Here is a 27,848-nt window from a genome sequence, read left to right as displayed (position 1 = left end):
TACATTTATTGGTGAATAATTCTACTATTTCCATTACATAATTATTAATGGAAACTTTCCAACAAGATCAATACGATAAATGTATCTTTTAGTGGTGCCAACTTCTTTCCAATTCAACTATTACATTGATCAAATATATTTAATTAAATACTATTTAAATATTTTTAAAGTAAGCCGTATTATTAAATTCACTCGAGAATATTAAATATAGAAATAAATCGAATAATAGTTTCTAAACATTAGTCTTTGGTTTCTATGGCAACCGCTTGACATTTTGACGATCACAACAAAACAAAATTTTTAATAAATAATTACTTAAATTTTTAGTCTTCACGACATTTTACCAAGTCTTTAACTATATGAAATAATGAACAATGACCGCTTTGGCTTTAATAAACTAATGCATTAGAATTTTTTAAATATATTATGATATTTTAATATGCCTAAAGTTATTGAATTAACAATCGAAATAGAAGTACAAAAAGTAAGTAAAAACTATTACAAGAATGAATAAAACAAAAAACCAATTCTTTATTTACTTTGTTATTTATAACTTTTTAATGTACCATACAAAGTATTAGCTTAATAGATAATTTTACTATAGTTTTAATGTTTTCTTTATGACACATTGTTTTTAAAGTAATTAACACAGTAATGATGATTTAGCTGTGTACATCAACATAAATATTTTATAATAGATTCGTTGTATAACTGATATTTAATATATAAATTGAGGCTAGTCTCGGCACAGAGACACAAGTGAATGACAGTATCATGTCAAAGCGTGGTGTTGAGTTCCGCCGCTCAATGCGATGCCTCCAGAATTCGGTGGAAAGCTAGGAACGGAGTGTCTTAAAGCAACATTCCATCTGCCTTCCCTGCGGTGTGTGGGATACTGCGTGAAGATGATGTTTTTTAATATTGAGGCTGTTCAAGTTGTTGTCGCAGTGGCTGACTTTAAACACAATGTTTTTGTGTTTAGATCTCACTTGGGGGGAATGATTCTATTTAAATTATTTTTTTTCTCTGCTCTGATAAATAAAGCATAATCTGGAGGTCCACCACTCAATACATAAAGTCTTGAATTAAATTATAATTTCATATGACTACTCCATGCATATCCTTCTAGGTTACCCATTTTCCGCCCAATTTTCGGGATATTATGTGTTAAGTGGCAACTTAATGCAGCACTTTGTCTTCTTACCAGAAAGAGAAAAAAATAAGTCAAGATATGAATACAATTTTTTTATTAATATTAAGTTCTATGTATTTATTCTTTATAGGTATCATGTCCAGGTGTATGGCTGTGTCAAGATGGGCGCGTTTCCCTCACAATGTTTGCATTGGGCACAAGTTACCAAACCTGTTTACTACCACCAGTATTTCCGCTCACCTTCAGAGATGTATTTTACTTCCGTAAAAGATTTCAAAAAAGTTGTGCCCTTAATAATGTGTGCTGTTTATTGAGTTAGTATTATTATTTATATAATATGTACTTTTTATTTATGTCTTGTATATTGTTTGGAATCTCTTATAGATTTTTAATACTCTTAAGATATTTACAATTAACTCATTTGAACCATCAATCTGCTACTTCTCTATAAACAAAAGAGTGAAAAGAACACTGAAAATGAGAAATGTAAATATTTTAAGATGCAGGAACTACATACCTAAAGACAATTAAGATACATCTTTCAGTTCTAATCTTATTTTAAAGGGCAGAAGAAAAAAACCATAAATTTATATCTACAACCATATTAAATAGATGGGGGGAGTTCTGTGTGTGTGTGTAGGCAACACCTTTTCTCCTGCTTAACCTGATATGTGTATTATACAGTAGTGAAAATACAAGATAAACAAAATTGCAGAGGGTGAAACAATCTACTGTGAGTTGGTTCAATGGTCTGAGGACTGTGACATGGGAGAGTGTGTGATATTGGCGCAATATCTCGGAGCTATAAATGATGTCCTCTTTCCACCTAACATGTGCTCCACTGATGGTGTTGATCTACTAATGAGAAGGTCTAAGGATTTTCCAGTAAGTATATATATTTTTTGGTTTCACGCTTCTATCCAGAGTATGTTTGTCTATGATAAATGGAACCTAGTATAAAAATTTTACTTTCTCCGCTTTCCGGATCCCTGACATGTTGAAATAATTGTAAAATAAACATTAAGTATCCCGAATGGAAATTGAACACACGACCGCAACGTTAATGGTCAAACGCCGGTGCTGCGCTGCGGTGCGGCATCTCAAGAACGATTTCAGAGTTGAGATCGATTTATAAAAAGGCACTTTAAAGATTTAAGATGTGCCTACACATTTATTCGTGCCTTTTTTGCAATGTGTGCTTGCACAGAAATTCAAATAAGTAATTACTTATACACATAAAATTTTTATTTCTCTATTAGTTAAATATGTTGCTTATATCATCTTATATACCTACACATAATTAGTATATAATTATATCTTATTTAGACCCAATTTTCAGGGTATTCTCTCCCCTAAAATAGAGATAGCAACAAAGGTCCGTATAGACGAAGTATGGAACCAATACTGCAATTTATCAAATGCGGCCAAAATATTAGGTTGTAAATGCAGTCCGAGAGACATGGACACTGCCAGGCAAAAGCAAGTGTGTCATTCCGCGCAATACCATAGGTTAGTATTTTTGGGAATGATTAATATATAAATCATTATATTATCTATATTTATGTATGATGTACCTATATGTAGTAGATGCCATTTTTTAAACTTTATTCGACTGTTTTTGGCATCGTCGTGGAGCAATAGGATTGCATTAAACAGTAACGGTGATGGTTGTGGATTCGATACTCATTTAGGTAAAACGTATTTTTGATACCATCGGTCACATCTGAATTCTGATCCCACATCCACACATGTCATGACACTTTCATTATTTACTTTTAAGCTCGGTCGTGCAGGGGGGCAGGGGCATAATCGTGCGATTGTAAACGCGACAAATTGTGATTTCGTTTCCCACTTGAAGAAATAAAATATTTAATGTATTCATTTCCTCGCTCTGGTTACGAGGCAAAAGCGCGTATTGTTACATAAAACTTTGGCCTAATTTTATTTCTATAATAATGTTTTTTATTACTAGTGATATAAAATAAAGGGTCACGTGCCTGCACTATATTACGTACTTAAATACCACCAATATATTTTCAGACATAAATGCGTAAAAACTTTACGTTCAAGATCCAGATCTCGCACGCGATCCGAAGAGTCAACATCTTGCTGTAGCCTGATACAAGGTGGTGATGTGTCCTCCAAGTCCAACTGTCGATGTTCTAAGTAAGTAAATAAAATAGATATCAGATACAATGTTATTAAATGTAATAATCGCTGTCTCTAGATAAAAAATGAATCTATTATTTATCAATGAAACCTACGCAACGATTTTTAAAATTTTCATCCGTTTGTATGTCTGTGTAAGCGGCAAGTAATTAATAAAATAGTGCCTTTTTATTTTCATAGAAAACGTATAAAAAAATTGAACGTAGTGTAGGATTTATTCCTGCGCCTCTTTGAAACCGTTCAGGTGCTCTGACCACTAAGTCATACGTTCTCAGCTAGCTACGTCAAAATTATACGCTTGTACGCTTGTTACAACTTATTTATGTTTGTTATAAAATGATTTTTATTTTCCGCTCTGGTAAGTAAAGCACAGCCTTAACACGCAAAGCGGAAAAAGCTTGAAACGAAAAAAAAATCAAAGTTAAATCTAATGAAACAATAGAATTAATTTCTCTTTTTTAAATCAGTCCCATGTCAAAGTCCCGAGGGCGTTTAGTCGATGTCACTCCGAAGTCCCCCCTAAAAGCATGTCCGTACCAATACACAGTGTGTCCAGTTGAGGTCTATAGCACATGGAATAAAAAACAAAATCAAGATAATAGTGTTTCTGATGAAGAAAGGTTAACACTTGAAAAAAAACATTTTCAATTATCGTTCATCATTTTAGTCAATTTTGTTTTTGTTTCATCCTTGTTTCATTAAACATAGTTAAGCTCGGTCATTAATATATATACAGTAGAAATAATAAAAAATATATAAATAAAAATATAAATGTACTGCATATCTGTATATCATATTTCCTTCTCGTCTTCGTCTTTTGGTAAAAAATATGCTTAATGTAAAATTTTATTTTTGTAATAGAAAAGCGAATATAAATCGAATGTACTTAAATAAAAAAAATATAATTTCAGAGACAATGAGCAAGCATCAGAACCAGAAACACTTGTAAATGAAGAAAGATTGAATAAACTTCTACTTAAAAGTCAATATGTTGAACAAGAATCTTCAGATAATACTAATGATAATACAAGTCTTAAACGAAAAAAATATAATATGAAGATAACTCCATGTATTTGTGAAATATGTAGAAGATATTATGAAATTTTCCATAGTAATGACGATGAAACGTTGATTATCACTCAAAACAAATAAATTATTATGTAAAATTTAAATGATGAAAGCAGTATGATTAAGTTTTTTGTCATAAGAAAAAATAAATGTGGAAATATTTTTTTATATGTTTAAGCATCATATGTTGATGATTTTTATTGTTGAATATTTGAAATTATATAGAGATTAATCACTTTTTTGTTATTGTTTATATCAACATAATGTTTAGTTGAATACATTTGATTACATTAATTTATTCATTATTATTAAATATTTATTTGTGAAACTAATGAAATCATGTTATGCAATGTATTTAATAAATAATTGTTGTTATTTCCTATTTATATTTAGTAAATTATTTGACGTGTGTGTTATTAAAACAAATAAAATGCTATTACATCTATATTTATTTGATTTCTTCAAAGTATGCAAAGGTAACTTAACAATAATATCGTCTAAAATTATGGCTCCTCATTATATTAGTTTTGGGGCCATCCATAAATAACATCACGAATTTAATGATTTTTTTACCCCGTCCTTGTCACAGCTGGTCACATTTGTAAGATCAATCCGCCAAAATTCATAAATTGGTTTTATTGACACGAAATTTTAATATTTTAATACATATATTTTGAAATGTAATGTTATGATGTTACAGTTCTTCTAACCCCATCACCTCACCTAACCTGTGACGTACTTTTTGGATGATCCCCTTATAAGGAAAAACATATGTATTATGTACTTATTAAATTAAAATTGACTTAATTGATATTGAACTCGATTTCAATTTATTAAACTATTAAAATTTTCCTACAACTTTATGAGCATTTTCCAAAGGCAGTGTTTTCAATTTAATTTTGAAATAGATATATATAAAATTTTGTATCTCTTATGTCTAAAATTGCTAGCTTGTCTAAATTAAGGGCTCAAAATATTAATTTCTAATGCCCATTGGGGCAGAACTGGATATTTTACTAAGGCACATTTTTTTAGCTTTACGCTGTATCCTACGGAACCTAATGTGAACACATTCCGTTCCCCACAGCCTTTCCAACTTTCGATTGCATGTCGAAGATGTCGTTCAATTTGCAGAACTTAACGCCAGGAATTGTCTTTTTTCCAGAGCGAGGAATTGAAAATATTTCTTTTCTCCGAGTAGGAATTGAACCCAACGCCGTCGCGTTTACAGTCAGGCGCAGTGGCGCAGCGCCACAGCGTCCTAAAAAAATGATTCAAAAATACTGAAATGACCTTAGAACTTTCACAACACAAGATAAATTTAAAAATACTATTGTGATACAGAACTTACACTATAGACACCATTAAAATTTTATATTATATTTATACATTTAAAACTGAATTAACATTATTTTATTAAAATACAATAAAGGATGGAAGACATTGGAATATTCAGCCTTCTTCTTATAATTAGAATTAAAAATTTCTTATTATAATATTACGTTATAATCGTTTTGTACATTCATTACAATAAAAATATAATAATCATATTATATTATTAAGAAAGATAAAGATAAAGCACAAACTCCTACATTTATATAGTTTAGACAAACTGTATAAATAAAAAGAAGAAATCATTAAAAACAAACATTCAAATACAATCATCTCATATCATTTATAATTAACTAAAATCACTAACACATAAATTGTAGCACCAAAAATGGCGGGAAAAGAAATGTCATATTTCGACGTTTCACATTCAGCCTTATGGCGTATTAGCTGTCACTTTATGACCTCTTCTGTACGCTTTTTCTTTGCTTTTCGAGTACTTTGTGCAATCAAAAACGAATGCAATCATGGCTATTAGGGCAAAAACTGCGTAGAAAATTGCCAAAGCCATCATAAAGCTATCTTCAGTCCATTCCCAGATGTTATCGGTTCTAAGATATTCATAGTTAGATAATACTTGAGTCCCGTTGGGGGGAGGGCACGGTGATTGTACTATTAAATCTAAATGCTGCAAAAAAATGTATAAAACATTATTATTGTATAAAAAACCAACAATAAAACATTTTAAAGCCATAGAGCACATACACAAAACGACCTGAAACTCAGAAAAAAGGGAACACAGGAGCCAAAAGATAGTAGGTATATTATTTTCATAAAAAAACTTATTAATAGATCTCATAATTTACAAAAAATACAATTTGATAACCATTCAAGTTAAGCAAATTGTCAAAATTTGTTCATAATTTAATCACATATAACAACATAGACAGACACGCCTAGTATTAAGGACTTATCAGTTTCGCACAATTTTTCAAGACATTGCGTGTTGAATGGCAGAACTTAATGCCACGCTTTGTCTAGTTACCATAGCAAGGAATTGAAAATATATATTCCCTCTGAGTGGGAATCGGACCCACAACCGTCGTCTATATTGTACCATGACAGCCTCAGAAAAATAACGAAGTATTTAAGAATTGCAAATTGGGGGAAAATAAAAAGACACGAACGCAATAATACATTCAGTTTTTATACTGACCTTGGTGCATCTCAAATCTTTACTAATACTGCTTCTCAAGGCAATCTCACTCAATTCGCGCCTTAATATTTCTGGAATGGTCCATTTGGAGGGCGATACGTATTCCAACCATTTCACGTAATACGGCAAGTCTTGTTCATGCAACAACACGCCGTTCACGAGTGTAGTTAGCAGGAAACAAAATCCTGATACGATTGAAGCTACCTTCTCCATTGGTATGATGAAAATAGACGCTCGACATAACATTTGTGTGCTTATTAGGTATAGCAGCATGTAACCTGGAAATATATAAAAATAAAAATTAAATTTTGTTAAAATATTATTTGCAATAAGCTTATAAAGAACATCTTTACATCTTAGATAGATATAGTAATAATAGATTCAAGCTTTGACTATGTCTAAGCGAGGCAGTTTGAAATCTTGCTATGTTTAAATTTTAATACTATAATGGTGACTCATTAGAAAACACAAAAATGATGTAGATATCATTTTTATGTAACTAAAATAAACAAAGATTGAATAAAAGGAATATAAAGATTATTATTTTATTTGAACCTCTCACTCTTGCTTCATATATCTACCCTCACTAAATCAAATATAATTACCAATACAGTACCTAAATAAACATAAAATCCGTCGAACGACCCCGGTGTCTGCGCGTACAGACCGCTCATGGCGTAGCTCGGCACTAAGTACGCGAGCCACGTCAATATGGCCAACCATATTTCTAAAAATTGCTGAAATAGGACATAATAGGGTAGATTATATGTTTAATTTAAATTCACATTAAATTATTTATTATTTAAACTCAGATAGATTTAATAGTTTTGTCTAATTTTTATTATTTTGTAGCTTCATAATGAGAAACTCAAATTAAATTTAATTAAAAGTTTGTGATTTTCAAATCTTCGCTCTTGTAAAACAAAACGCGATGTTCAGTTCGGCAACTTATAATGTTTCAATATGCAATAATAAGTTTTCTAAACTCGGTTGTTCGATATTAGTTTTTCTCGGTCTACGTTACTTCAGTAAGATCGACGTTGACTACAGATTTAATTTTAAATGCGAAAAGGCTTTAAAGCCGAAAAGAAAAACTCTAATACTCACATCAAACAAAATAAACATAGTTCTAGAATACAATCCGACAGCTATATCTCGTTCGACATGGCGCCGCGTGGCGCTCGCCTCTCTCGCGCTTAGCAGCAGCAGCGGCCACGCGCTCACGCACATCACTGAGTAGTGGTAGCCGATGCGGTCGTTTTGTGTTAACTGGTATAGAAGGGTGAGAGGATACGTAAATAAAATGTTTATAGCGGTGATTGCACCTCACTAGTATGAGACTTTATTAAGGCTTTCTTAAAAATACCCTCTTGCTGGACGACTTTTGCTATTAACGTGCTATTTCCACGCTACAAAGACTCGAGTTTGCCACGAGTTTATATGTTCCCGTAAATACTCATAAATAAAAGCGTAGGGTAGCAATAAAAAATATTTAGCATATAAGTTTTTACCTTAGCATCAGTGGTCGGCAGGTCCCAAAATATAGTTCCAGTGATGAGAGACATCAACGCCGCTATGATGACTCGAGTGATTACGTTTGATATTGTGCTCATTTGAGTGTACAGCAATGTTTTTCTGAAATAGTAAAATATGAATACAGAATAATTAATAATGTAACCAAATATAAATTTAAATATTCTGAAATGTCTTAACTGTGCCACGACTTAGATTGTATTTTGCCAGATAAATTAATCATTACAGATTCATTTAAACTAAAAGTTAATTACCATTACCATGCAAAACTACATTAGCACTGATAATCTATGCACATAAATAAAATTAAAATCTGTCTATTGATAGTGCAACTCCAGCATGCCGGCGAGGGACATGTCGTCCAGGGTCCTTTGGTGCACTGGGACATTGCCCGCTACTCACTCGATCAACACGAACACCTGCATGCCCCCTCGCGCCACTCCCCCTGCGGGCAGCGTGACGGGGGGTGGCGGGTCGGGCGCGGAGTGCGCGCCACCGAACACGCCAGCCAGCGCCTCAATGCGGCTGGACGACTCCAACATGGCGGCGGGGGACAGATCGTCCAGGGTCACTAGGTCCACTATAGATTATAAAAGAAATATGGTATATGATATTTTAAAATTAAAAAAAATATATTATCTTAATTCAACGCAGTATCCGCATGTAGTAAAATAGACAGAGGGAACTTAGTGTAAAAACACTCTGTCTTTTATACACCGACCAATTTTTAAAATATTCCGTGTTGAGTGGAGAAAATCAATGCTGTGTTACGTCTAATAATTTACGTTAATAATTTTTAGCTGATTATTAAACCCAAGTTATTTAAAAAAATGGTCAAGAAGAATGCTCGTTTATATGCGTTTATATGTGTTTGTAAGTTCAGTTTTCTAGTCCATAACACTTGTTTTGCTACAATAACAAAGGATCCTCATACAGGATCATCTCATAGACATTTCCTATATTAAATGTATTTTTTTTAAATGTTGTGTATGCAAACATGTAAAATAAACCAATGCAGTGTACACTCAGTGATATCAAACTATATATTTTAAATGCAACAATTACTTACAGTAGTAATCAGAAGGGTTCTTAAAAGCAGGACAGGGATAATCTATTGAGGCAAAATATGGCAACATGTCTCTTCTGTACCCGCTGAACATAGTGCGACCAGCGGAAATTAAAACTACCTGAAATATGAAATATTAACTATTATTTTTTCAGCTTCAAGCTGTATACCGTATGTAGCAGTACCGTAGCCGTATGAATACACTCCGCTCCCCACTTTCTGCCGAATTCTGGAGGTATTGCTTTGACACCAGAGATAAGAAATGAAAATATTAAATATTTCATTTCCTCGAGTAGGAATCGAACCGAAACCACGTGAAGCATGAAGCTGGAAAAAAAAGTCCATGTAGCATGTAGGCAAATAATAATTTAGCGTCCAAACACTCTTATCTAATTCGAGACATTAAGTATTGAGTATCAGAACCCAAAGCTTTTGTATATTATATATTTACACTTAAAGTGTATAAAAATAATTACTTATTACTATTACTTACTATCTTTTAGTTAGCTCATAAAATATAAATAAAACTAAACCAACAAACCTTAGTAAGCATAGCGAATATTTCATAAGTAGGCGGGTGTAGCGACATTATAACTACACGTCCAGTACTGGCCCAGTTCCTTAAATATTCCACTAAGAAGAACGTATCAAATATATCCATTTCCTTTGTGGGCTGATCTAGGATTAACACCGCCATATCCAGCAATAGTTGACAGGCTACGTTAAGTCTACGGATTTCAGAACGAGTCAGTCGTCCCACATTTGTATCTCTGACTTGTTCTAAACCTAGCTCTTCTATTAGCATGTTTATCTGGAAGAAAGATTTTTTTATATTATTTTTAGTTGTTTTCTTTTTTATGATATGATAGTTATCTAAAGAATAAATATTCTAAAGGCGAGATAATCTGTTTTAAAGTCACTTTGTGTATCCGATTGTATGTATAATATATTTGAATAAAAATTAGATAATAATATTGGCATGAATGACGCATTTCAGTATGAAGAAAGTAAATACAATTATCTAGAAAACTTAATGCATGAAACAAGTCCTTATTTCCTGAAGTTTTCAATAAAAAAAAATATAATAAAAAAATAATTTAAGTTAAATATTTATGCATATGAACTAAATTTACCAAATATTAATTCAATATTAAAACCTTACCCGATCTCTGTCATCCATTTTAACTTGTCCATGGTTATTCCTGGGCCTCCTCAACGCTGCATGGAATCGTAAAGTATGTTCCACAGTCATTGAAGGACATAAAGATGTATCGTTACGGACGTAGGCGGATATTTTACGTAATGTCGATGAGGCTACTGGTTGACCGTTTAACACTATGTCACCTGTTAATTTCTAAAAAATAATATATTTTTTAATGTAATCGGCCAAAATATTGATATCGTTAGTGTAAACCTGCAAACAGCCTTTTAGGGAAATTATAACGAGATAATAAACGTTTTTATAACTAGAAGTAATACGTTGGAAATAGTTCCCTTATACCATTTATTAAAAAAATACATAAGGGAACTATTTATAATGTACATTCCTTTTAAAAAACAAATGAAAATTCTAAATATCTTTATCTATCTTTCAACACTTACTTTCCTAACTCCAGCCAGTACATCCAACAAGCCGGTCGCTTCATACTGCGACGTCGCCAATACCGCTAGTATTTCACCCGATTTCACTTCAAAACTAAGTCCCGACACTAACAACGTTGATTTATTATCTGGAGACGTTATTTCTAAACTGTTTACCTGAAAGATGTAATTATTATAATTTAATTACTTATTTTATTATAGAAATATTATAATTTTAAATATCTAAATTTAACATACACTTACATAATAATTCGGATAAATATACGCGGAATGGGTGTATCCATCGAGATGGTCTCCGGGCCGCAGCGTGGAGTGCTTGCGGGACTGTGCCACCGACATGTGGCTGCCCGCCTTGGACATGCGACCGCCGAGGTGAGACGGCATCAGGTAGCTGTTAATAAGTTTGTTTTTTTGTAAGATATCACTACTCTGTTTAATTTTAAATCTAGTAGAAATTTGTCCTTATTTAATAAAACATAACAATGTATAGACTGGAATACAATTACAAAATTTGCTATGTAGAATTGTTCCTAACAAAAATTACTATTTAAAATTGTTCTAAGCCATCATATAAAAACCTCAAACCATGAGTCAAATAAAAACATAATATTTAACATTTAAATTGTAAAAAATCAGTAACAAATATAAATATGAATATTTTAACAATGCCATACCTTTGATGATCATTATCAGGAACGTACTCCGCAACGCTATTCCGCCTGTTTGTATTATACGTAGATCTGTTGGGTCTAGATTCAATTCCTAATAAATTTGCTTCACTAACAGATTTATTCCTAGAATTGGTCCAGTGCCCCTCGTTACGTATACCCGCTTGCTGCATTGCTACTAACGGTACTCCCGTGGCATGCTACAAAAATATAATTGTAAAAATAGTATTAATTATTATCTGTAGTAATTTTAAAATAATTTCTTTCCTTTATTTTTATACCTACATCCTACACTTATATATAATCTGTGTTAATATATTTTTTTACTCTGTGAAACTTTTAATGAACATTGTAATAATAATTGTTGTATGATTTTATAAACGTAATTTATTACAATTATAATAATTCAGTTTATTAAGTAAAACCGTCCTGAAGCCGGTGTTGCGCAAGCGTGCGACTGTAAATGTTATTGTGGGTACGATTCCCTCTCGGGGAAATCAAACATTAGTAGTAAAAGAATTCGGAGAAATGTGGAGAGCGGTAGCGTTTTAATGGAAATGGAGTGTTTTAACACTTCCCAGGATTCTCAGGCTCCCTCTGTCTACCTTGCTATGTGCAGGATGCAACGTGAAGTTAAAAAATATTATGAAACTGTTTTTAAAGATATGTTGAGAAAAAATATCGTCATAATTTTTTCAATTGTACTTATAAATAATACACTATAAATTCGTTTCAAATATTTTAGATTAATATATGAAATGGATGTGAAATTTCCACTCTACCATATCTACACAATAGATGTTTGCATGATGTTTTACAAACTTCGGAAATGGATTTGAAAACCAATAACTACGAGTATAAGTTAAACTATAAGTGAAAACAAATAACTATAAATAACTATAAGTTATTAGACTTATACATATATTCTTTTCAAAATGGAGAACTAAAAGCATTCAAAATTCAGCATTGTTTGTTAATAATTTACTTTTTTTTTTAAATAAATAGTATAATTTAAAAAATACAAAAATACATACTTGATACGACGGATGAAGGTTTTGCATCCTAAAATCCGGATCTGACCTGTATTTTCGACTGTATTTGTAATTTGTAGACGTTTCATTGTCCGAACTATCGTAGCCTGAGGAGTTCTCACGTACGCCTCTACTTTGTCTTTGTATTCTGAATGGAAAAAATGTTTTAATGAGGACCTAATTTACACTTGGATATAAACTAACAATTTCAAAGTAAAAATATGTAAGAATTATAATATATTGTTACAAATGCATTTTTTCATGATTGTTTTTCATTGTGTTGATTTTTTTATCTAATATCAACAATTTATTATAATAACTAAAATGTTAAATTAAATATCTACTCATCCTTTTTATATAAATTACAAACATTATAAATATTTTATATAATTATAAAGAAAAATGTAATAAATCAAATGCGAACGATATTGAATAACGATATTATAATAAAAACATTTAATTGCAAAATTAATTTTACAAGGTCTTTTAGGGAAAATTGAACAAATAATACCTCGGAACAGATTTCATGCCGCTTCCTATCGACGTTTTTGGCTTCGGTGTTCCAGATCTCTGCGAACCATTGTGATTTGGAGGGAACACACGCGGCAAACCGAACTTGAGGTATGTGTACATATTAGAGCCGAGAGCTGATCTGAAAGACATGTCCTCTTATTTATACTATTGTATTATTAACATATAAAGAAATCACAAAAATTAAGTTTTTCTTTACGTTTTGCTTTTATGCGTCTCACGGGAAAATAGTGAGAATCTATTGACAAGAGAAGTTTATATAATTTGCATTATTATAACGATGATTTTTCGTATGGGTATTGAACTCCCAACCTCATTTTAATAGTCTTTCTCATCAGTAATTTTAATAGTCTCATTTTAATAATAGTCGTTTTTCTTTTCAGTTATATTTTATGACCAATCCAGAATCAAAATGTTTCGACTTTTACTCAGCTTAGTAATTTATATTTTATTAATATAATAATAATTTATATTTCTATTAAAGATTTAGATATCTCAACTGACCATTTATGTTAATAATTAATAATACCTACTCTATAAACTTTATGAGAAAACTAAGTTTTATGTGAATTAAATTCACACGTATTTTCTTAGTAAAATATATTAGGTACTCAAGTATTTCATAAAACATTAAATCCTAGTTCACTTTAATAGTGGAAACATTAAAATCGAAACTGCTTATAGCACTATTAAATTAGATATTATTAAACATTAGGTAATTATTATTTGAATAAAATTGGTCTGTAATTTTGTAAGGTTAAGCAACATTCCATTTACTGCTAATGAAATGAAATGACAGGATATTGGTACTTACTTAGGTCCATATCGAGGGTGGGAAAGAATAGATTGTACTGTAGTATCTCGTAGCTGAAAGTTTCCATACGGCAAGGGACTCTTGTCGGTACTGCCTAGAGCACTGTCAGTGAAATCTGAATTTAGATTTTGCCTGAAAAAATAATAAAACATAGGTATATTTTTATTTCATTTACAATTATTTCAAGAAAATCGTTGTAATACCTGTATATAGACCAGGCGTGTAGATCTTCAGAGTGCATACCCCTTGGGTCTTGCATCATGGGATTGGAGGGCACTGAGTAGCGCCGCTCACCGCCTAAGCCCAGTGCCGACTGTGACATTCTTAACACTATAAAAAATATTTATAATAATTTTAAAACATACACATAATTACAATTACTCCATTTTTGTGCTTAAAATGTTCCTGTTGAATAAATATTAATAGTTTTTAATTTAGGGGAAATATAACGACCTTATTAATTTAATTTTATGTTTATTATTTGTACATATCCCGGGTATAGAGAAACAACGAGCTTTAATTTCACCAAGTAATAAATAATTATTTATCTCCTAACATTAATAGTAGCTATAATGATTAAAACCCTTTTTGCTTTACCTCGTAAATCCATGAAATACTTAAAGATAATTAAAGTAATTTTATCTTAAGAAAACATTACTACAAAACAGTTTCTATTAAAATATAGTACTGTAACAGTAAATATATTTCATAAATATTGTTATTAAAATAAGACTAGGCAATTAAGCGAGCAGCTTATTACTACTTTTATAAGCACTGTAACGACTAGCCATATTAGAAACAAAATGTTATGTCTCGTATGGTAAATAATTTCACTTATTTATTCAAGCTTGAATGGATATGATTTAAATTTACTTCTTAAATTAAATTATGAGATATACATATGTATAGATTTCGAAAATAATATTTAATATAATATTCGTATCGTCATTTTTTCCCATGCGCAGGTCTTAATTTTACCTGAAATCCAAAATACAGGTCCTACGTACCTGTCTGGCTACCTGCGGTACCTGGTCCTGGTATTGCATACATAAAGAAATTGTTATTATTAAAAAAAAGCTTACGTGTGTCATCGTGGTACTTTCAGAGAGCATTTCGAAAATTCACGTCTCTACATTCTTCATATTTGAGCTCATCTTGTTGCCTGTAACAAACGAAACATAACTAAAGTTAATATTTAATGATACACACAGCTTTAACAACTTCTACTATAAACGCTTATTGACTTAACGTGTATGATAATATGTGTAATAGCATATAGCATTTCTGAACAAACTTTGGAAAGTGTTAATAGGATAATAGGTAAAGAAATCTTTCTTCGCACCATCAGCATTCGCGTATCTCAATATAGGTATAGAGAAAATAATATAACGATATTTGTATGATTTTTTTTCTTCACTCACATAGGCACCTCTTAGCCTAATATGAAGACACTCCGCTCCCCACTTTCCGTCGAATTCTGGAGGCTTTGCGAATTGAGACAGAAGAGTGAAGAAATTAAAATATTAAATATATTATTTCCTCGAGTGGGAATCGAACCCACAAGCTATCGCCTCTACAGTCACATACTTGTGTCACGCGTCCTTACTGGCGTCTGTATATGTGTAACAGAACATAGTATCTATTTCTGAACAAACGTTTGAAAGTGATAATAGCTAAAGAAATCTTTCTTGGCGCCATCGGCAATCGTGTATCTCTCGCACGACGGAAAGTAGGTATGGAGAACATAACATAATATGACGATATTTGTATGATATGATGTTTATTAAAAGACTATCATGCATGCATGCATCTATTATGCATGTTATTTTTGGAGTGACAAGAGGTCAATCAAGATCGACTGTAAACGCGACAGGTTGTGGATTCGATTTACCGTCGTGAATTTAGTGTCGAGGCAAAGTGCGGCGTAGAGTTCCGCCACTCAACACCCAATGCCTTCAGAATTCGGCGGAAAATGGGGAACGGAGTGTCTTAATAATAACCTCCTTCTGCTTACCACAATACATGCAGGGTATAGTGTAAAGCTGAAAAAAATGTTATTGTTTATTATAAACAACAAAAGATTTGATGAAATTTCAAATAACGAACCTCGATTATCAATAACTTATTATCAAAAACAATAACAAAAGACGTGGCCATCACGTGGCCTCTAATTAATGCAAATGGCCAGTAAAAGTAAACTATGTCATTTCCACCTGTGAATGTCATTGAGCATGGTTATTCACCGAGCCGTCTGGTCGGATGTAGCGTCATGATGCTGTCGAAACATGATACCTACGCGGTACCTATTAAAATAAAGATTAAAAAAATAGGTGTTCCTAGGTAAATATCGCAAGTAAAGAAATGCAAGTATCTTTTATTGTTGTTTTGAACTATTAACCACATAAATAACTTTTTTTTTCATTGTGAAAATTGTTATTAAACCTACACTTCTTAGTAGTTTAAAAGAGCGATAATAACCCTTCCTTAGCAGTCGGGAAAAACTCTTTCGCTTTCGCTTTTAATACTTTACCTCTTCAGGTAAGCATCAAACAATTATAAAGTAGATTCTAAATGTTGCATAATAAATATGAAAATATATTTAAAATTTTCTTTGCTACTACATGTTGTGACGACTTGAGATCGGCCAATTATCATAGAAATCTTCATATCGATATAAGCTGAACCTGTTTAGTTAACTGGATGCTAACAAATTGTGGTTGTTGACGTTTTATGAATTCTATTCTTTCTTATTCAAGAATTACACATAATTAACTTAATGGCAAAAACTAAAATAATTATTAAAATGTTAATTGAATAAAATTTACCGTCAGCAATCTTGATTTGAGGCCGTCTGATGTTTGTGGGTTCAATTCCTACTCGAGGAAGTGAAATATGTATTTACATTTATATTTCCATAACACTAGGTTCCCTCTACCTACCCTGCTGTGTGCGGGATACAGGGTGAAGCTAATCTTGATTTGTTTGAACATGCTATTTGTCATTATAATTTGGTAATTCAAATGTAACCTCAAAAAGTAGTGTCTATCGACAACACGATCTGTTCGCCATTGTTTTATTATGAAAGGTGGTGTCGATGTGTATTAACTTAATTACGAGTATTGTTCTCATATGAATGAAATATCAACGCATGTTTCATATAAAATGCATTTCGAAAATTTTAATGTAAATGTATATTTAATCATTATCATGTATCATATATATTAAACCGACTTTTTATTATATTTCTTTGTAAAAATGATTATGATGATTCTATGTTATTCAAATACGTCTGTACAAATACACATATTTCACCTATATTGTGAAAAATAATATCCCGATATTTTCATTTTCATATTCATAGTATAGCCATAAAAAATTGATTTTATTGATATAAAATATGAAAACTAATATTATTATTTAAAAGTAATACCAGTAAAGCAATTACATTGTTAGTAGATTAGGTTTATGTAACACGTGTTACTTAGTTATCACGGAGTTCCACACATGATTTACTGGTGACATCAGCTAATGAATAGGAAAATATAGACTAGACAAAGAGTAATTTAAGCCTTGAACCAGACCTCTACACACGCTGAGACAACCGTGAGATCGCCATTGTTCTCTTGAAAATTCAGATCATATGATTCACATATAATGAAATCGTCAAGAAATAACTGGCGTGAAATTAAAATCTCTCGATACTTACTCGTATTATTCGATTCTAATAGCTTAGACGCATTGTGAGAGTGATTTGGTATTTCTATTTACCATAATAATATTGCAAATTAAATTCAACACTTTTATGCGTGATTGGACATTTTTTTACTATATGGCGCAGTGGTACTGTGTAACTAAACGTAAATGTGATGGTTGCTAGTTCAATACCCACTCGTGGGAATTAATTATTATTTATAAATATTTTTCTTTCTTCGCTTTTGTGTCGAGGTAAAGTTCGACGTTGAGTTCCTTCACTTTGAGCAGTGTTCACTTTAAAATATATATTTTTTAAGATTATTTTTTTCGAAAACTATATTCTTCTGTATGAACTTCTTTATGGTGTTCTAAGCTTAACCAGTTTAGCGTCATTAGCTGCGTCTTTCACGATAATCATACGTTTTGGGAGCTAGACCCTCACCTCAATACTACCGGTTTACTTTGCGTGTCATCAAATATGCGAGTCCACGCGAAGTTTGGTTGATTCATACCTTCTTGTTAGATGCTACCACCTATGTAGGTCTTGGACTTTAATTAAATCTGGTAATTATCGTTAGTAATTTGCTGTTAAACGCATGACTAGTTCTAATAATGATAGGTTGCGATATTTTTGTAATTCAATGGTTTGTCATTTTGTTTGTATTTATAAGAATTTTTCATTAAATGATAGAATTAAATTTTAACATATAAGGACTTTTCTAGAATCATTATGTTTGTGATATCAAGAATTTTTGACTCAACTTATATAGTTAAATATATACAAGTATTTTTAAAATATTACAAGCAACCCTCATATATCAAATGTCATAGTTTCATCACACACAGCGGCAACCATTCAGCATTGTTTATTATTATAATCGAAATCACCATCGACGTATTCGAACCAGTCTATTGTATAGTTAGATAAGTTTCTCAAAAGGTATTGACTGAGATCTAGAGACGTAAAAGGCAAGTCGAGAGTTGATTATGCCCAAGCCTCAGTGGGCGAGCCACCAGCGCCTTTGTATGTTAATTGGAGACGGTTATGTATAAGTTACGTGACATTGCCTTTCGTCACGCCAACCGAGATGTCCCTTTGATGATTGCGTGACTTATTAATGCAGTTTTGATTGTGTATGCCGAGGTTGGACTGTTGAATAATATTTAATGTGTATTTTAATGCATTTGTTTTTTTTTTCATATTTTACTAGAAAAAGTCGTAGGGAATTTATGAAGTATCAATTTAAATGCCAAATCAAGAGGCCAGTCGTGGCGCAAGGACACAAGTGTGTGATTATAAGCACGATGGGCTGTAGGTTCGATTCCCACTTGAGGAAATTAAATATTTAATATTTTCAGTTCTTCAGTCTGTTGATGCAAACTGCGGCGTTAAGTTACGCCACTTAACTCGCAATGCCGCCAGTATTCGTCAGAAAGTGGATAGCGGAGTATCTTAAATCTAGGCTCCCTCTGCCTATTTTCGATACTTTCATAATAATACTTATAGTAGACATCTTAAAATCAAATACTTGAAGAAGTTAAAAAAAATCGATTCGCAATTTCTAGGGCTCGAAGCATTCCTCGGCCATGCATTCCCGATTAGCAAGTAGGTACATTTGAGACGCGTGCGCAGGCTGCGGTCTATTTTTACTTGCGGTATGCGCGCCGGCGCCTTAAGGTCAACGACCGGCCCTTTGGTGAACCTGCAACCGCAGATTTCAATACTAACATTATGAACTTGAACGTGACTAATATTGCGAAAAGGGATTTGTTTATTATATTCCTATTCTTATTTGGTATTTTTTTCCTTTATATTCTTAATCATTTTTGGATTTAATATCGAAATAGTGAGTTTGTATGTTAATATATTCATATTAGCTTTAAAATAAAAACTATGTTTGAAATAAGGAAAATGCTCTCTTACTCATAAACAGGTGTCAAACACCCACTGTTATTGTCATACAAGTTTTCTTTTCCTCCCAGGCTAATTACACTCATGGTCTTGAATATTCATATGAATGCATCGTAGTGTAAAATTATCTGCATTTAAATGACTCAATTATCGCTTTAACTTGGATATTTATTTTGATAAAAAGAAAAACACGTGCAAATGTACACATTACACGTAGGCACAGGGAAGCTAGTGTTAAAACACTTCGTTCCCCACTTACCGTTACCTAGACACTGGATCGAATTGAAATATAAATTTAAATAAATATTTCATTTTCTCGAGTGGAGATCGAACCCACTAATCGGCTTTTACAGTCATACTTTGTGCTCCTGCGCCACGGCGGATGGCTTTATGATGAACTGATGGATTTAATAAATAATTAGTGTAGAATTTAAATAATTATCATCCAATTGAGATTTTCATACAAACAAATTATTATTGCATATTTAAAAATATCTTAAAAGTGTTAACTTACCTACAGTATATAACAATGACGGTGAAATATTTCATTCGCCAGTTTATCGGTGATTACACATTTTATGGAGTTCCACTATAAACACTTTACAATGACTTGCTGTTGACTTTCTACAAGAATACTGTGAGTGATATTTCTCTCATTATTTTATAATCTTTGCATCTATATGGTACAACTGTATTGTAAATATCTACGTTGGATATTTAGGTAAGTAAATAAATAAAATATAGGTATATGTAATGGTTTAAGTTTTATATGAAAACTTGCTATGTAGAAAATACATTATTTTCAATGCGTTACAAAAAAGAACTGGCCATTTCGCTTGCTTCTTTCTATTTGGATATAAATCCTAAGCACTCTTCAGATTTAGTCATTTTTAAATTATAAACGTCATTTTCTGTCATTATTTTTTTTAAAACATGTAATTTCTTTTACAAATACGAGGTCAACGACAAAATGTATTGAGAAAATTATACTTCTTTATATTTTTCACGACAAAAGGAAATTCGAAAATGATGACACCGTAAGCATGTACTTAATTAGTCATTAAGCGGGCTTACACAAACACCGTGTGATTTTTACAATTTTTGGAAACAGAATCTTATTTGAACTGAATGAACAACCTTGTTTTGTTATAAAAACTACTTCTTAATGTAATTTTAATGAAAATAATATATAACAGTTGAAATTAATAGAAAGAACATTCCATAAATCTTCACCCACTTGCAATTTTATATAATATGTAATTCACCTTCATACTGGTTACTAGTATAGAGCTAGTTTACGAAATTTTATTCTTTTTTGTTTATGCAATAAGATGCTATTTTCGTAATAATTGTAATAAAATGACGAAAAATGTGAGACTTGAACGTTATTAGTAGGTAATTACTTAGATATATAGACGGCTATTTTAATTTCTTACCTGGTGTTTTGATAATAAATCTATTAAATCAAACTCCTTATTACATATTTTTATATGTATCAATTAAATATAGAAAAATAGTGCGTCAAGTTATAACCGCTTAACTTAATGGTTTAAGACAAAAATAAAATAAAAATAAATAAATAAGACAAATATAAATAATACAATTAATATATTTAACGAGCCTATGTGCCTTTCATACGGTTTTGTAACGTTACAAGAACATGCCCACCTAAATCCTAGTGACTAAACACCTACAATATTTAATGATGTAATGTTATAAGAATTTTGACAGATTTATCACGTAATACACACAACACAACATTGAGAATAGTACTTAATAAATTTTCTTAAAATAAAATACTGTTCAATATCTAGTGAAAGTAAAAAAATATAAAATCGTCTTTTTTGGGTTTTGTATCCGAATTGCGAAAAGCAAAACCCATATAAATTCGTCATTTCTGTCTGTCCGTCCGTCCGTATGTCACAGCCACTTTATTTAAGTGGCAAACAACATACACTTGTACGTTATATAGGCTAGAAACCGAGTTACTTTTTATACAACTTTTCTTAAAATGTTAAAAGTATTTTTAAGAGCTACTTTTTTTTTATATCTTCGTAGAATGGTATATTGCGGTAAACCGGCTGGATCAATGACTAACATAACCTACCTCACGTAGTTAAGTTTATTTCTCGTTTTATTATCTTCAATGATACAAACGCAAATAACGTTCATTCAAAAGGAATGTTGTCAGAAAATCGCATCCGGATTGAAGCAAAATAAAAATTCTTAGTAAGTGAGTTCAATCGCCTACACCTTACAAACGGATAAATATTAGTGACTTATTCTTAGTCATGGCGATAAGTTGGTGGTAGCGGATATTTGAACTCTTGAGATTTCAAATACCCGCAATATATTTTTTAATGCATATTCATCATTTTTTTGGAGAGGAAGGAGAGGTGAAGGAATGCAGTAAAATAAATAAATTAAAAGCGTAGAGACTAACGAAACATCTCGTTGTTTATAATCCTCGAACCATTCTATTTAAAGTAATGGTAATGTGGTCAATAAACTATTTTTAACATTAACATTTTACTTTTTAGACATTTAAATATTGATAATATTTAAATGTCCAAAAAGTTACATATATGAATGATCATATAATATTTACATAACTTCCATATGGCTCGACTTACTTCACTTTAAACTTGCATTCCTTTAAAAAATATATTTTATATGGAATTAACTAATAAACTACAATCCAATCCCACAGTGGGTCAGCCAGTTTTTGTTTGAACATAAAATTGACATGTGTATGTATACAATACATATATTACGTATTACACAACTTTCGCTTTTATCTCAGTCATTATGAAATATAGTAGGTAATGTACGTGTTTTTATTATTATTTCCGTATTATTTATTAGCTTCAGGCTGGCAGAGGAGCACATAGCAGGGCAGAGGAATCATGAGCACCTAGAGTTCAGGTACACCGTTCCATACTTTCCACCGAGTTCTGGAGGTATTGGGTATATGTGGCTTTGCCTCGTTACCAGAAGGAAGAAATATTAAATATTAAAGATTTCATACTCCCGAGTGGGAATCGAGCCCACAACCAACACAAACAATCAACCCACGCTTGTGCCTCTGCACTACGACGACCTCATACTTTAGATAATTACTTGGAATAACGCCAAAGGTACGTACGTAGCACATCGGAATAGTAAAACTAGGTGCAATATGTACAATTGTTATAATATTAGATGATGATGAATCGTTTGGGTAAAAAAATCCCGCTTTATTTACTTAAAACGTCTAAAAAGCCTGCTTTTCCCCAAGGCAAACGCTGATACGATATGCTGGGGCTTCGAGCCCTTCTAGTTCCGTTCGCCTACCATAATAATTACTGAATTACTGTCTCAATTCATTCTTAAATCACACACCACACTTTTTTAAACGATAGAGAGAAATATAAATGACAAGTATAATTAATTAATTAATTTCTACTAAGTGTAATATTAATAAAATAAATACTATTACTTAATATAATTTTATATAAAGTTACTATAAAATATATAGAAACGGCCTCATTCCTGCCCATTTAAGAAAAAACCAAATCAAACGGTATCGCAAAGAGCAGTTAAATAAAAAATTGATGCAATACGTAAATAGTGTATCGGTCTCGTATCAAATCGTTTGCCATCCCTTCGTTACGGATACGGTGTATTGCTTGGTGACCAATCACTCTTGTATTTTTTTTAATTTACGAAAACAGCTTCATTGAACGACACGAAGATTGATTAGCTTTTCATTTTTTTTTCATCTTCACGCTGTTTCCCGCATATAGTACGGTAGGTAGAGGGAACTTAGTGTTACGTTACTCTGTTTTGAAGAAGATATGAAAATATTTATAAATAATAATTTATTTCGCCGAGTGTGAATCGAACCCACAACCGTCGCCCTTGATACGAGTAGGTACATACAGGAAAATAAAATATATATTTAAATTAATAATAATCAGTATATTCCTCGTTATTCTATAGATGAGATCTTAGTAGATATTTAATACTATTAATTAAGCTTAAAACTGTGCTATAAAAATATTTACGAAATCGGATTTCCCTTTTGCTTATAATTTGTATGAATTTATTAAAAACATAATTACAAGATAACTGTGAAGCAACTTGCAAAGGAAATATTTAAAACGTCGCTTAATATGTACAGAGGACATTTTTTTACACGGATGTTGCAAGAAAGGCAGTTTAGATTTTTAATAACTGTTAATTATTATTATTTATTATAATAAAATAAAAATAATCGTATCTGGAAAACGTTACATCTCAAGTGAGTTAGATTTTGTCAGATCGGATTTTTTTTTTATTTTATGTGAATTAAAAATAAAATAAATATATTATGATAAAATTACTTCATACTAAATCCCAATAACAGGGAATTCAGAGGGAACCTAGTCCTTTTCCCACTTTCCGCCGAATTGTGTGGGGGAAGTCAACGACGGGCTTTTGCCTCGGTGTCAGAACGAAGAAATGAAAATATTAATAAATAACAATTCATTCCCTCGAGTGGGAATCGAACCCACAACCGTCGCGTTATAATCACATCCTTGTGTCCCTTGTACCAGAGAGTATAATATAATAGTATAATAAAATAAATAGAATAATTATTCAACTTTTCTTATACCAATTACATTATTTGTCATTGTAATCGATATGGAAAACAATAATAAAGGCTAGTTTTAACTGCATATAAACATTTGCTTCCTGTGTATAATTAAATTTATCGATCGAGCACAGACACAGTGCGTGTCATCACTTACTAAGCGAACACGATACAATCACTAATGCACCGATAAATTTTATAATTTAAGATTTTTTTATAATTAAAATATGTTTACAAAAGAACAAATAGCAATTTTATTAAAAGAAACTTAAGTTAACTTAACTTAACTTAAGAAACAAAACTGTTTGTTATATAATAATTTCATTAATATTACATTTTTCCATGTTTTTAGTAATAATATAAAAACAAGTGACTGATAAAAGAAAATAACATCGACAGCTTAGAAAGGCGAACAGAACAAACTCACGAATTATAAACGTGGACTTAGGTATAATAAAATTATTCACGTACGAGGCAATTCCACGCATATCCCTGAAATAAAAGTAAGTTTAATTTACTTTAATTACAATTTAAATCCTATTTACTAAGAGATAAGAGCCAAAGTTCTGTAGAATAGCAGCCGTAAAGGCAGGTAGACTTTCATCTGTCACTATAATGCATAAAGCGACGTGATGGGTTATATAGGTGAAATTGTAACTTCGGTTCTTTCGAAAATGTTATTTCTGATGTACTTTCTTATATTCGTATAGAATGTAAGACATTTTTAGAATAAAATAAAATAACAGCATGAGACCGTTTTTAAGCTTCCGTTACCGTTTTTTTAATGATTCTGTAAAAAAAAAACTAGAAAGACGCTCTCAGAAATGGTCTGTATCAATAACTGTAATTGAAACAAGTTGTAATTAGCAGAGCGTTTAATTAGAGACGAATTAACAGCTGTCTGTGTATTCGATTGTGACGAAATGAAATTAATCTTGTTATTGCCTCTTAATAACATTCATTGAATTAACTAGAAAATATTTATACTAAAATTATGTTTTTTATTCTTTAAACATATATTTAAATACTATACAAAAATATAACATTTTTTAATTACAATTTTACTATAGTATTTTTTTCTTCAAATAAGAATGTCTCATGATTCATGACCCGCTGTAGAGGCTGTCATTAAAATACCCATCTCGTACGCGCCCATACCAGAGCTGCCTCAGGGTACGTTGTAGGAGAGAAGTCGTGAAAGAAAATTAATCATCTACTATCTTGATATAGGAAAAGGTTAATTAGTATACGAAATTAAAAAGAAAGTTACAGGTTTTACTGCTGTTGATAGACAGCCAGATAGGAACATTGTTGCTTTCGTTTGTAGGTTATAGTTAGTTCAGATAAAAGAGTCTTCATGATATTAGATAAATCCATAAACAAGCCTTTTGATCACTTGAAAAAACAAAATATTGCCAGCAACACGCTTTTCATCTTCCAACCATAGTATTTCCATTTTACTTTAGGCAAACCTGCTTGATTTCCTTAGAAGGTATGTATGCAAGAAAGTGACGATTCTATAGCATAAATAAACCTGAATGTACATAAACAAAAATCATAATCATAAAACGTAAATAACAACATATCGTACGTAGGTCAAGATTTTTCATTAAAAACGTGATTGAACTGCTGCCTCTACTTTGTTACACATACCTGCTGTCATGAAGAATAGGTACTCTTATTATTGTTAATATTAAGTGTATAACTGTTAATAATAATAAAAAAAATTTCAGTCTCACATTTCGAAAGAGATACGCGCGATAGGTTCTAAAATCTTACAAATTTAGAGGTTGAATTTTTCTTTTATATACGAGTATATTAGTTAATAGCGGAACGCTTCCCAATTGTTCTTCCATAGCGTTTAACAATAAACAAAACTAATATTTATTTCCTTAGTTTCCTTAGTAATACTCTTCCTTAAGTGAAAGACATAGCCGTAATAGACCACCAGTTACATATAAATTTTAATATTCAAGTAAGTCCTGACTGGCAATTCTGACGAAAAAAAAAGAAAGCGGCTTTAATCTTCTTCCTCTGAATGCCTATATAATGAACATAATATCTACATAGAATAATAAATTATAAGAAAGTTTAAATTTATACATGTTTATACATGTAAACTGTATACCTAACCAAGCTTGTGTCTACGACTTTATATAGAAGAAGACACAATATATGTATATGTATATACTTAACGAAATATAATAGACTTGCTACTGCAACAGCTTTATGACTAGAATTAAATTGTTTATTGATAACAATCTATATTACAACATGTAAGTATGTTGTATACCAGCGTGTGGCAACTTTAAGGCAATCGTTCTATCTTACATTCCATAATAAACAAACCGTTATGAATTTTATTATATTTAATATTTATATATACAAAAAAGTTTTTTTTTTATTAATATTTTTTTCAAACTTGTAGTGCTCAAAAAAGTTTATATTCAAGTATAGCTTTTTTTCTGAATCATTAATTGTAATCACATCATTATTATTACTAATTATAATATTCTTAATCGTTATTAGAATGCATTTCTATATTATATTAAGTACTAACAAGTAATAAAGCTTCATTTCGCAAGCCAAAAGCCTAGCATTTAGGCCATAATTCTTATTGACATTTACAAGCAACTTTGTCATTGCTTCTTTTGTAAGAATGAAGGTGCCAATTCGTCTACAAAGATTATGATATCGAATAGATACTAGATGATGACACAATTACCTTGGCCGAGCGTGACCTCGTGGGAAGTGATGGAGGTTGCAAATGATCGGTATCTTCCTTCCCACTGTGATTGCTTTACTAACCGCAATGCGTTTAACGCGTCTTTGACGCTCAAATATTTGGTGAATGTTGTTTTTTTTTTAGAATTATTTATGTTTTAGTAAGTAAATATATTATTTTGACAACTTGTTTTGTGTGGTTTAGTGGAACTACCTACTCGTATACACAATATTCTGTAACGTGAATTTATTTTAATTCATTTTGAAAATTATTCAGATTATTTACTTTATGATTTGAAAAATATGCTTTTAAATGAAAACAATCAAAACGAATTGATATAACGAAAATTAATACAAACTTGAGTACCTAATTACAAAATTACGTGCACTTTAATACTTCCCACATATGTATTCTCTTACTTGCCGCACAATAAATAACATATAAGTAAGATAGCAATTAATTAAAATATTGAAACCATACATCAAACTAAGTAAATAATAAATACTTGAAAAAAAAATACTGAAGCAATTAAAACTTCTATATAGGAATAATCACATTTATCTTTCGACTACAATCTAAGTAGTACAGAAAATAAATACTTTAATATAACCTAGATTTCTTATAGAGAAAATTAAACAGACATTGGTTTCCGCATAATCTATGAGTAAATATTGTATCTACATCCGGTGTTGTAAAAAATGAATGGATAGAGTAATTTGCGGG

General features: G+C 31.3%; 2 protein-coding genes across 2 annotated transcripts in view; one reads left to right on the top strand and one right to left on the bottom strand.

The window, feature by feature from the left end:
- Positions 1-255: 255 nt before the first annotated feature.
- Positions 256-4,831, top strand: LOC146532443 (uncharacterized). Its single transcript, XM_085195822.1, has 6 exons — positions 256-484; positions 1,284-1,467; positions 1,869-2,038; positions 2,493-2,662; positions 3,194-3,319; positions 4,234-4,831. Exons 1-6 carry the CDS (start codon positions 440-442, stop codon positions 4,472-4,474), a joined length of 936 nt encoding a protein of 311 aa, XP_085051948.1. The 5' UTR covers positions 256-439; the 3' UTR covers positions 4,475-4,831.
- Positions 4,822-27,848, bottom strand: part of LOC146532442 (broad substrate specificity ATP-binding cassette transporter ABCG2) — a 34,052-nt gene continuing 11,025 nt past the window's right edge. The window contains exons 2-18 of the mRNA XM_085195821.1: positions 15,263-15,342; positions 14,384-14,510; positions 14,181-14,312; positions 13,347-13,487; positions 12,839-12,983; positions 11,811-12,004; positions 11,380-11,527; positions 11,137-11,292; positions 10,697-10,888; positions 10,076-10,345; positions 9,538-9,655; positions 8,871-9,048; positions 8,447-8,570; positions 8,043-8,204; positions 7,552-7,672; positions 6,936-7,213; positions 4,822-6,407 (exon numbers count right to left, since the gene is read on the bottom strand). Of these exons, the coding sequence (XP_085051947.1) occupies positions 6,156-6,407; positions 6,936-7,213; positions 7,552-7,672; positions 8,043-8,204; positions 8,447-8,570; positions 8,871-9,048; positions 9,538-9,655; positions 10,076-10,345; positions 10,697-10,888; positions 11,137-11,292; positions 11,380-11,527; positions 11,811-12,004; positions 12,839-12,983; positions 13,347-13,487; positions 14,181-14,312; positions 14,384-14,502 (2,730 nt within the window). The 5' untranslated portion in view covers positions 14,503-14,510; positions 15,263-15,342 and the 3' untranslated portion in view covers positions 4,822-6,155. The remainder of the gene's footprint in view (positions 6,408-6,935; positions 7,214-7,551; positions 7,673-8,042; positions 8,205-8,446; positions 8,571-8,870; positions 9,049-9,537; positions 9,656-10,075; positions 10,346-10,696; positions 10,889-11,136; positions 11,293-11,379; positions 11,528-11,810; positions 12,005-12,838; positions 12,984-13,346; positions 13,488-14,180; positions 14,313-14,383; positions 14,511-15,262; positions 15,343-27,848) is intronic.

Source organism: Heliconius melpomene, chromosome 13 (genome assembly GCF_056956725.1).
Source record: "Heliconius melpomene rosina isolate 202511_hmr_F chromosome 13, ASM5695672v1, whole genome shotgun sequence".
In the NCBI taxonomy this organism is placed as follows: domain Eukaryota; kingdom Metazoa; phylum Arthropoda; class Insecta; order Lepidoptera; family Nymphalidae; genus Heliconius; species Heliconius melpomene.
The sequence above is the reverse complement of the archived record's forward strand: the minus strand, read 5'-3'. Positions and strand labels throughout refer to the sequence as shown.

Excerpts from the sequence above, each read along its gene's own strand:
- LOC146532443 (XM_085195822.1), top strand. The coding sequence starts at position 440 with ATGCCTAAAGTTATTGAATTAACAATCGAAATAGAAGTACAAAAA. Across the intron at positions 2,039-2,492 it reads GAAGGTCTAAGGATTTTCCA|GGTATTCTCTCCCCTAAAAT; the intron begins GTAAGTATATAT and ends CCCAATTTTCAG. Across the intron at positions 2,663-3,193 it reads CATTCCGCGCAATACCATAG|ACATAAATGCGTAAAAACTT; the intron begins GTTAGTATTTTT and ends ATATATTTTCAG.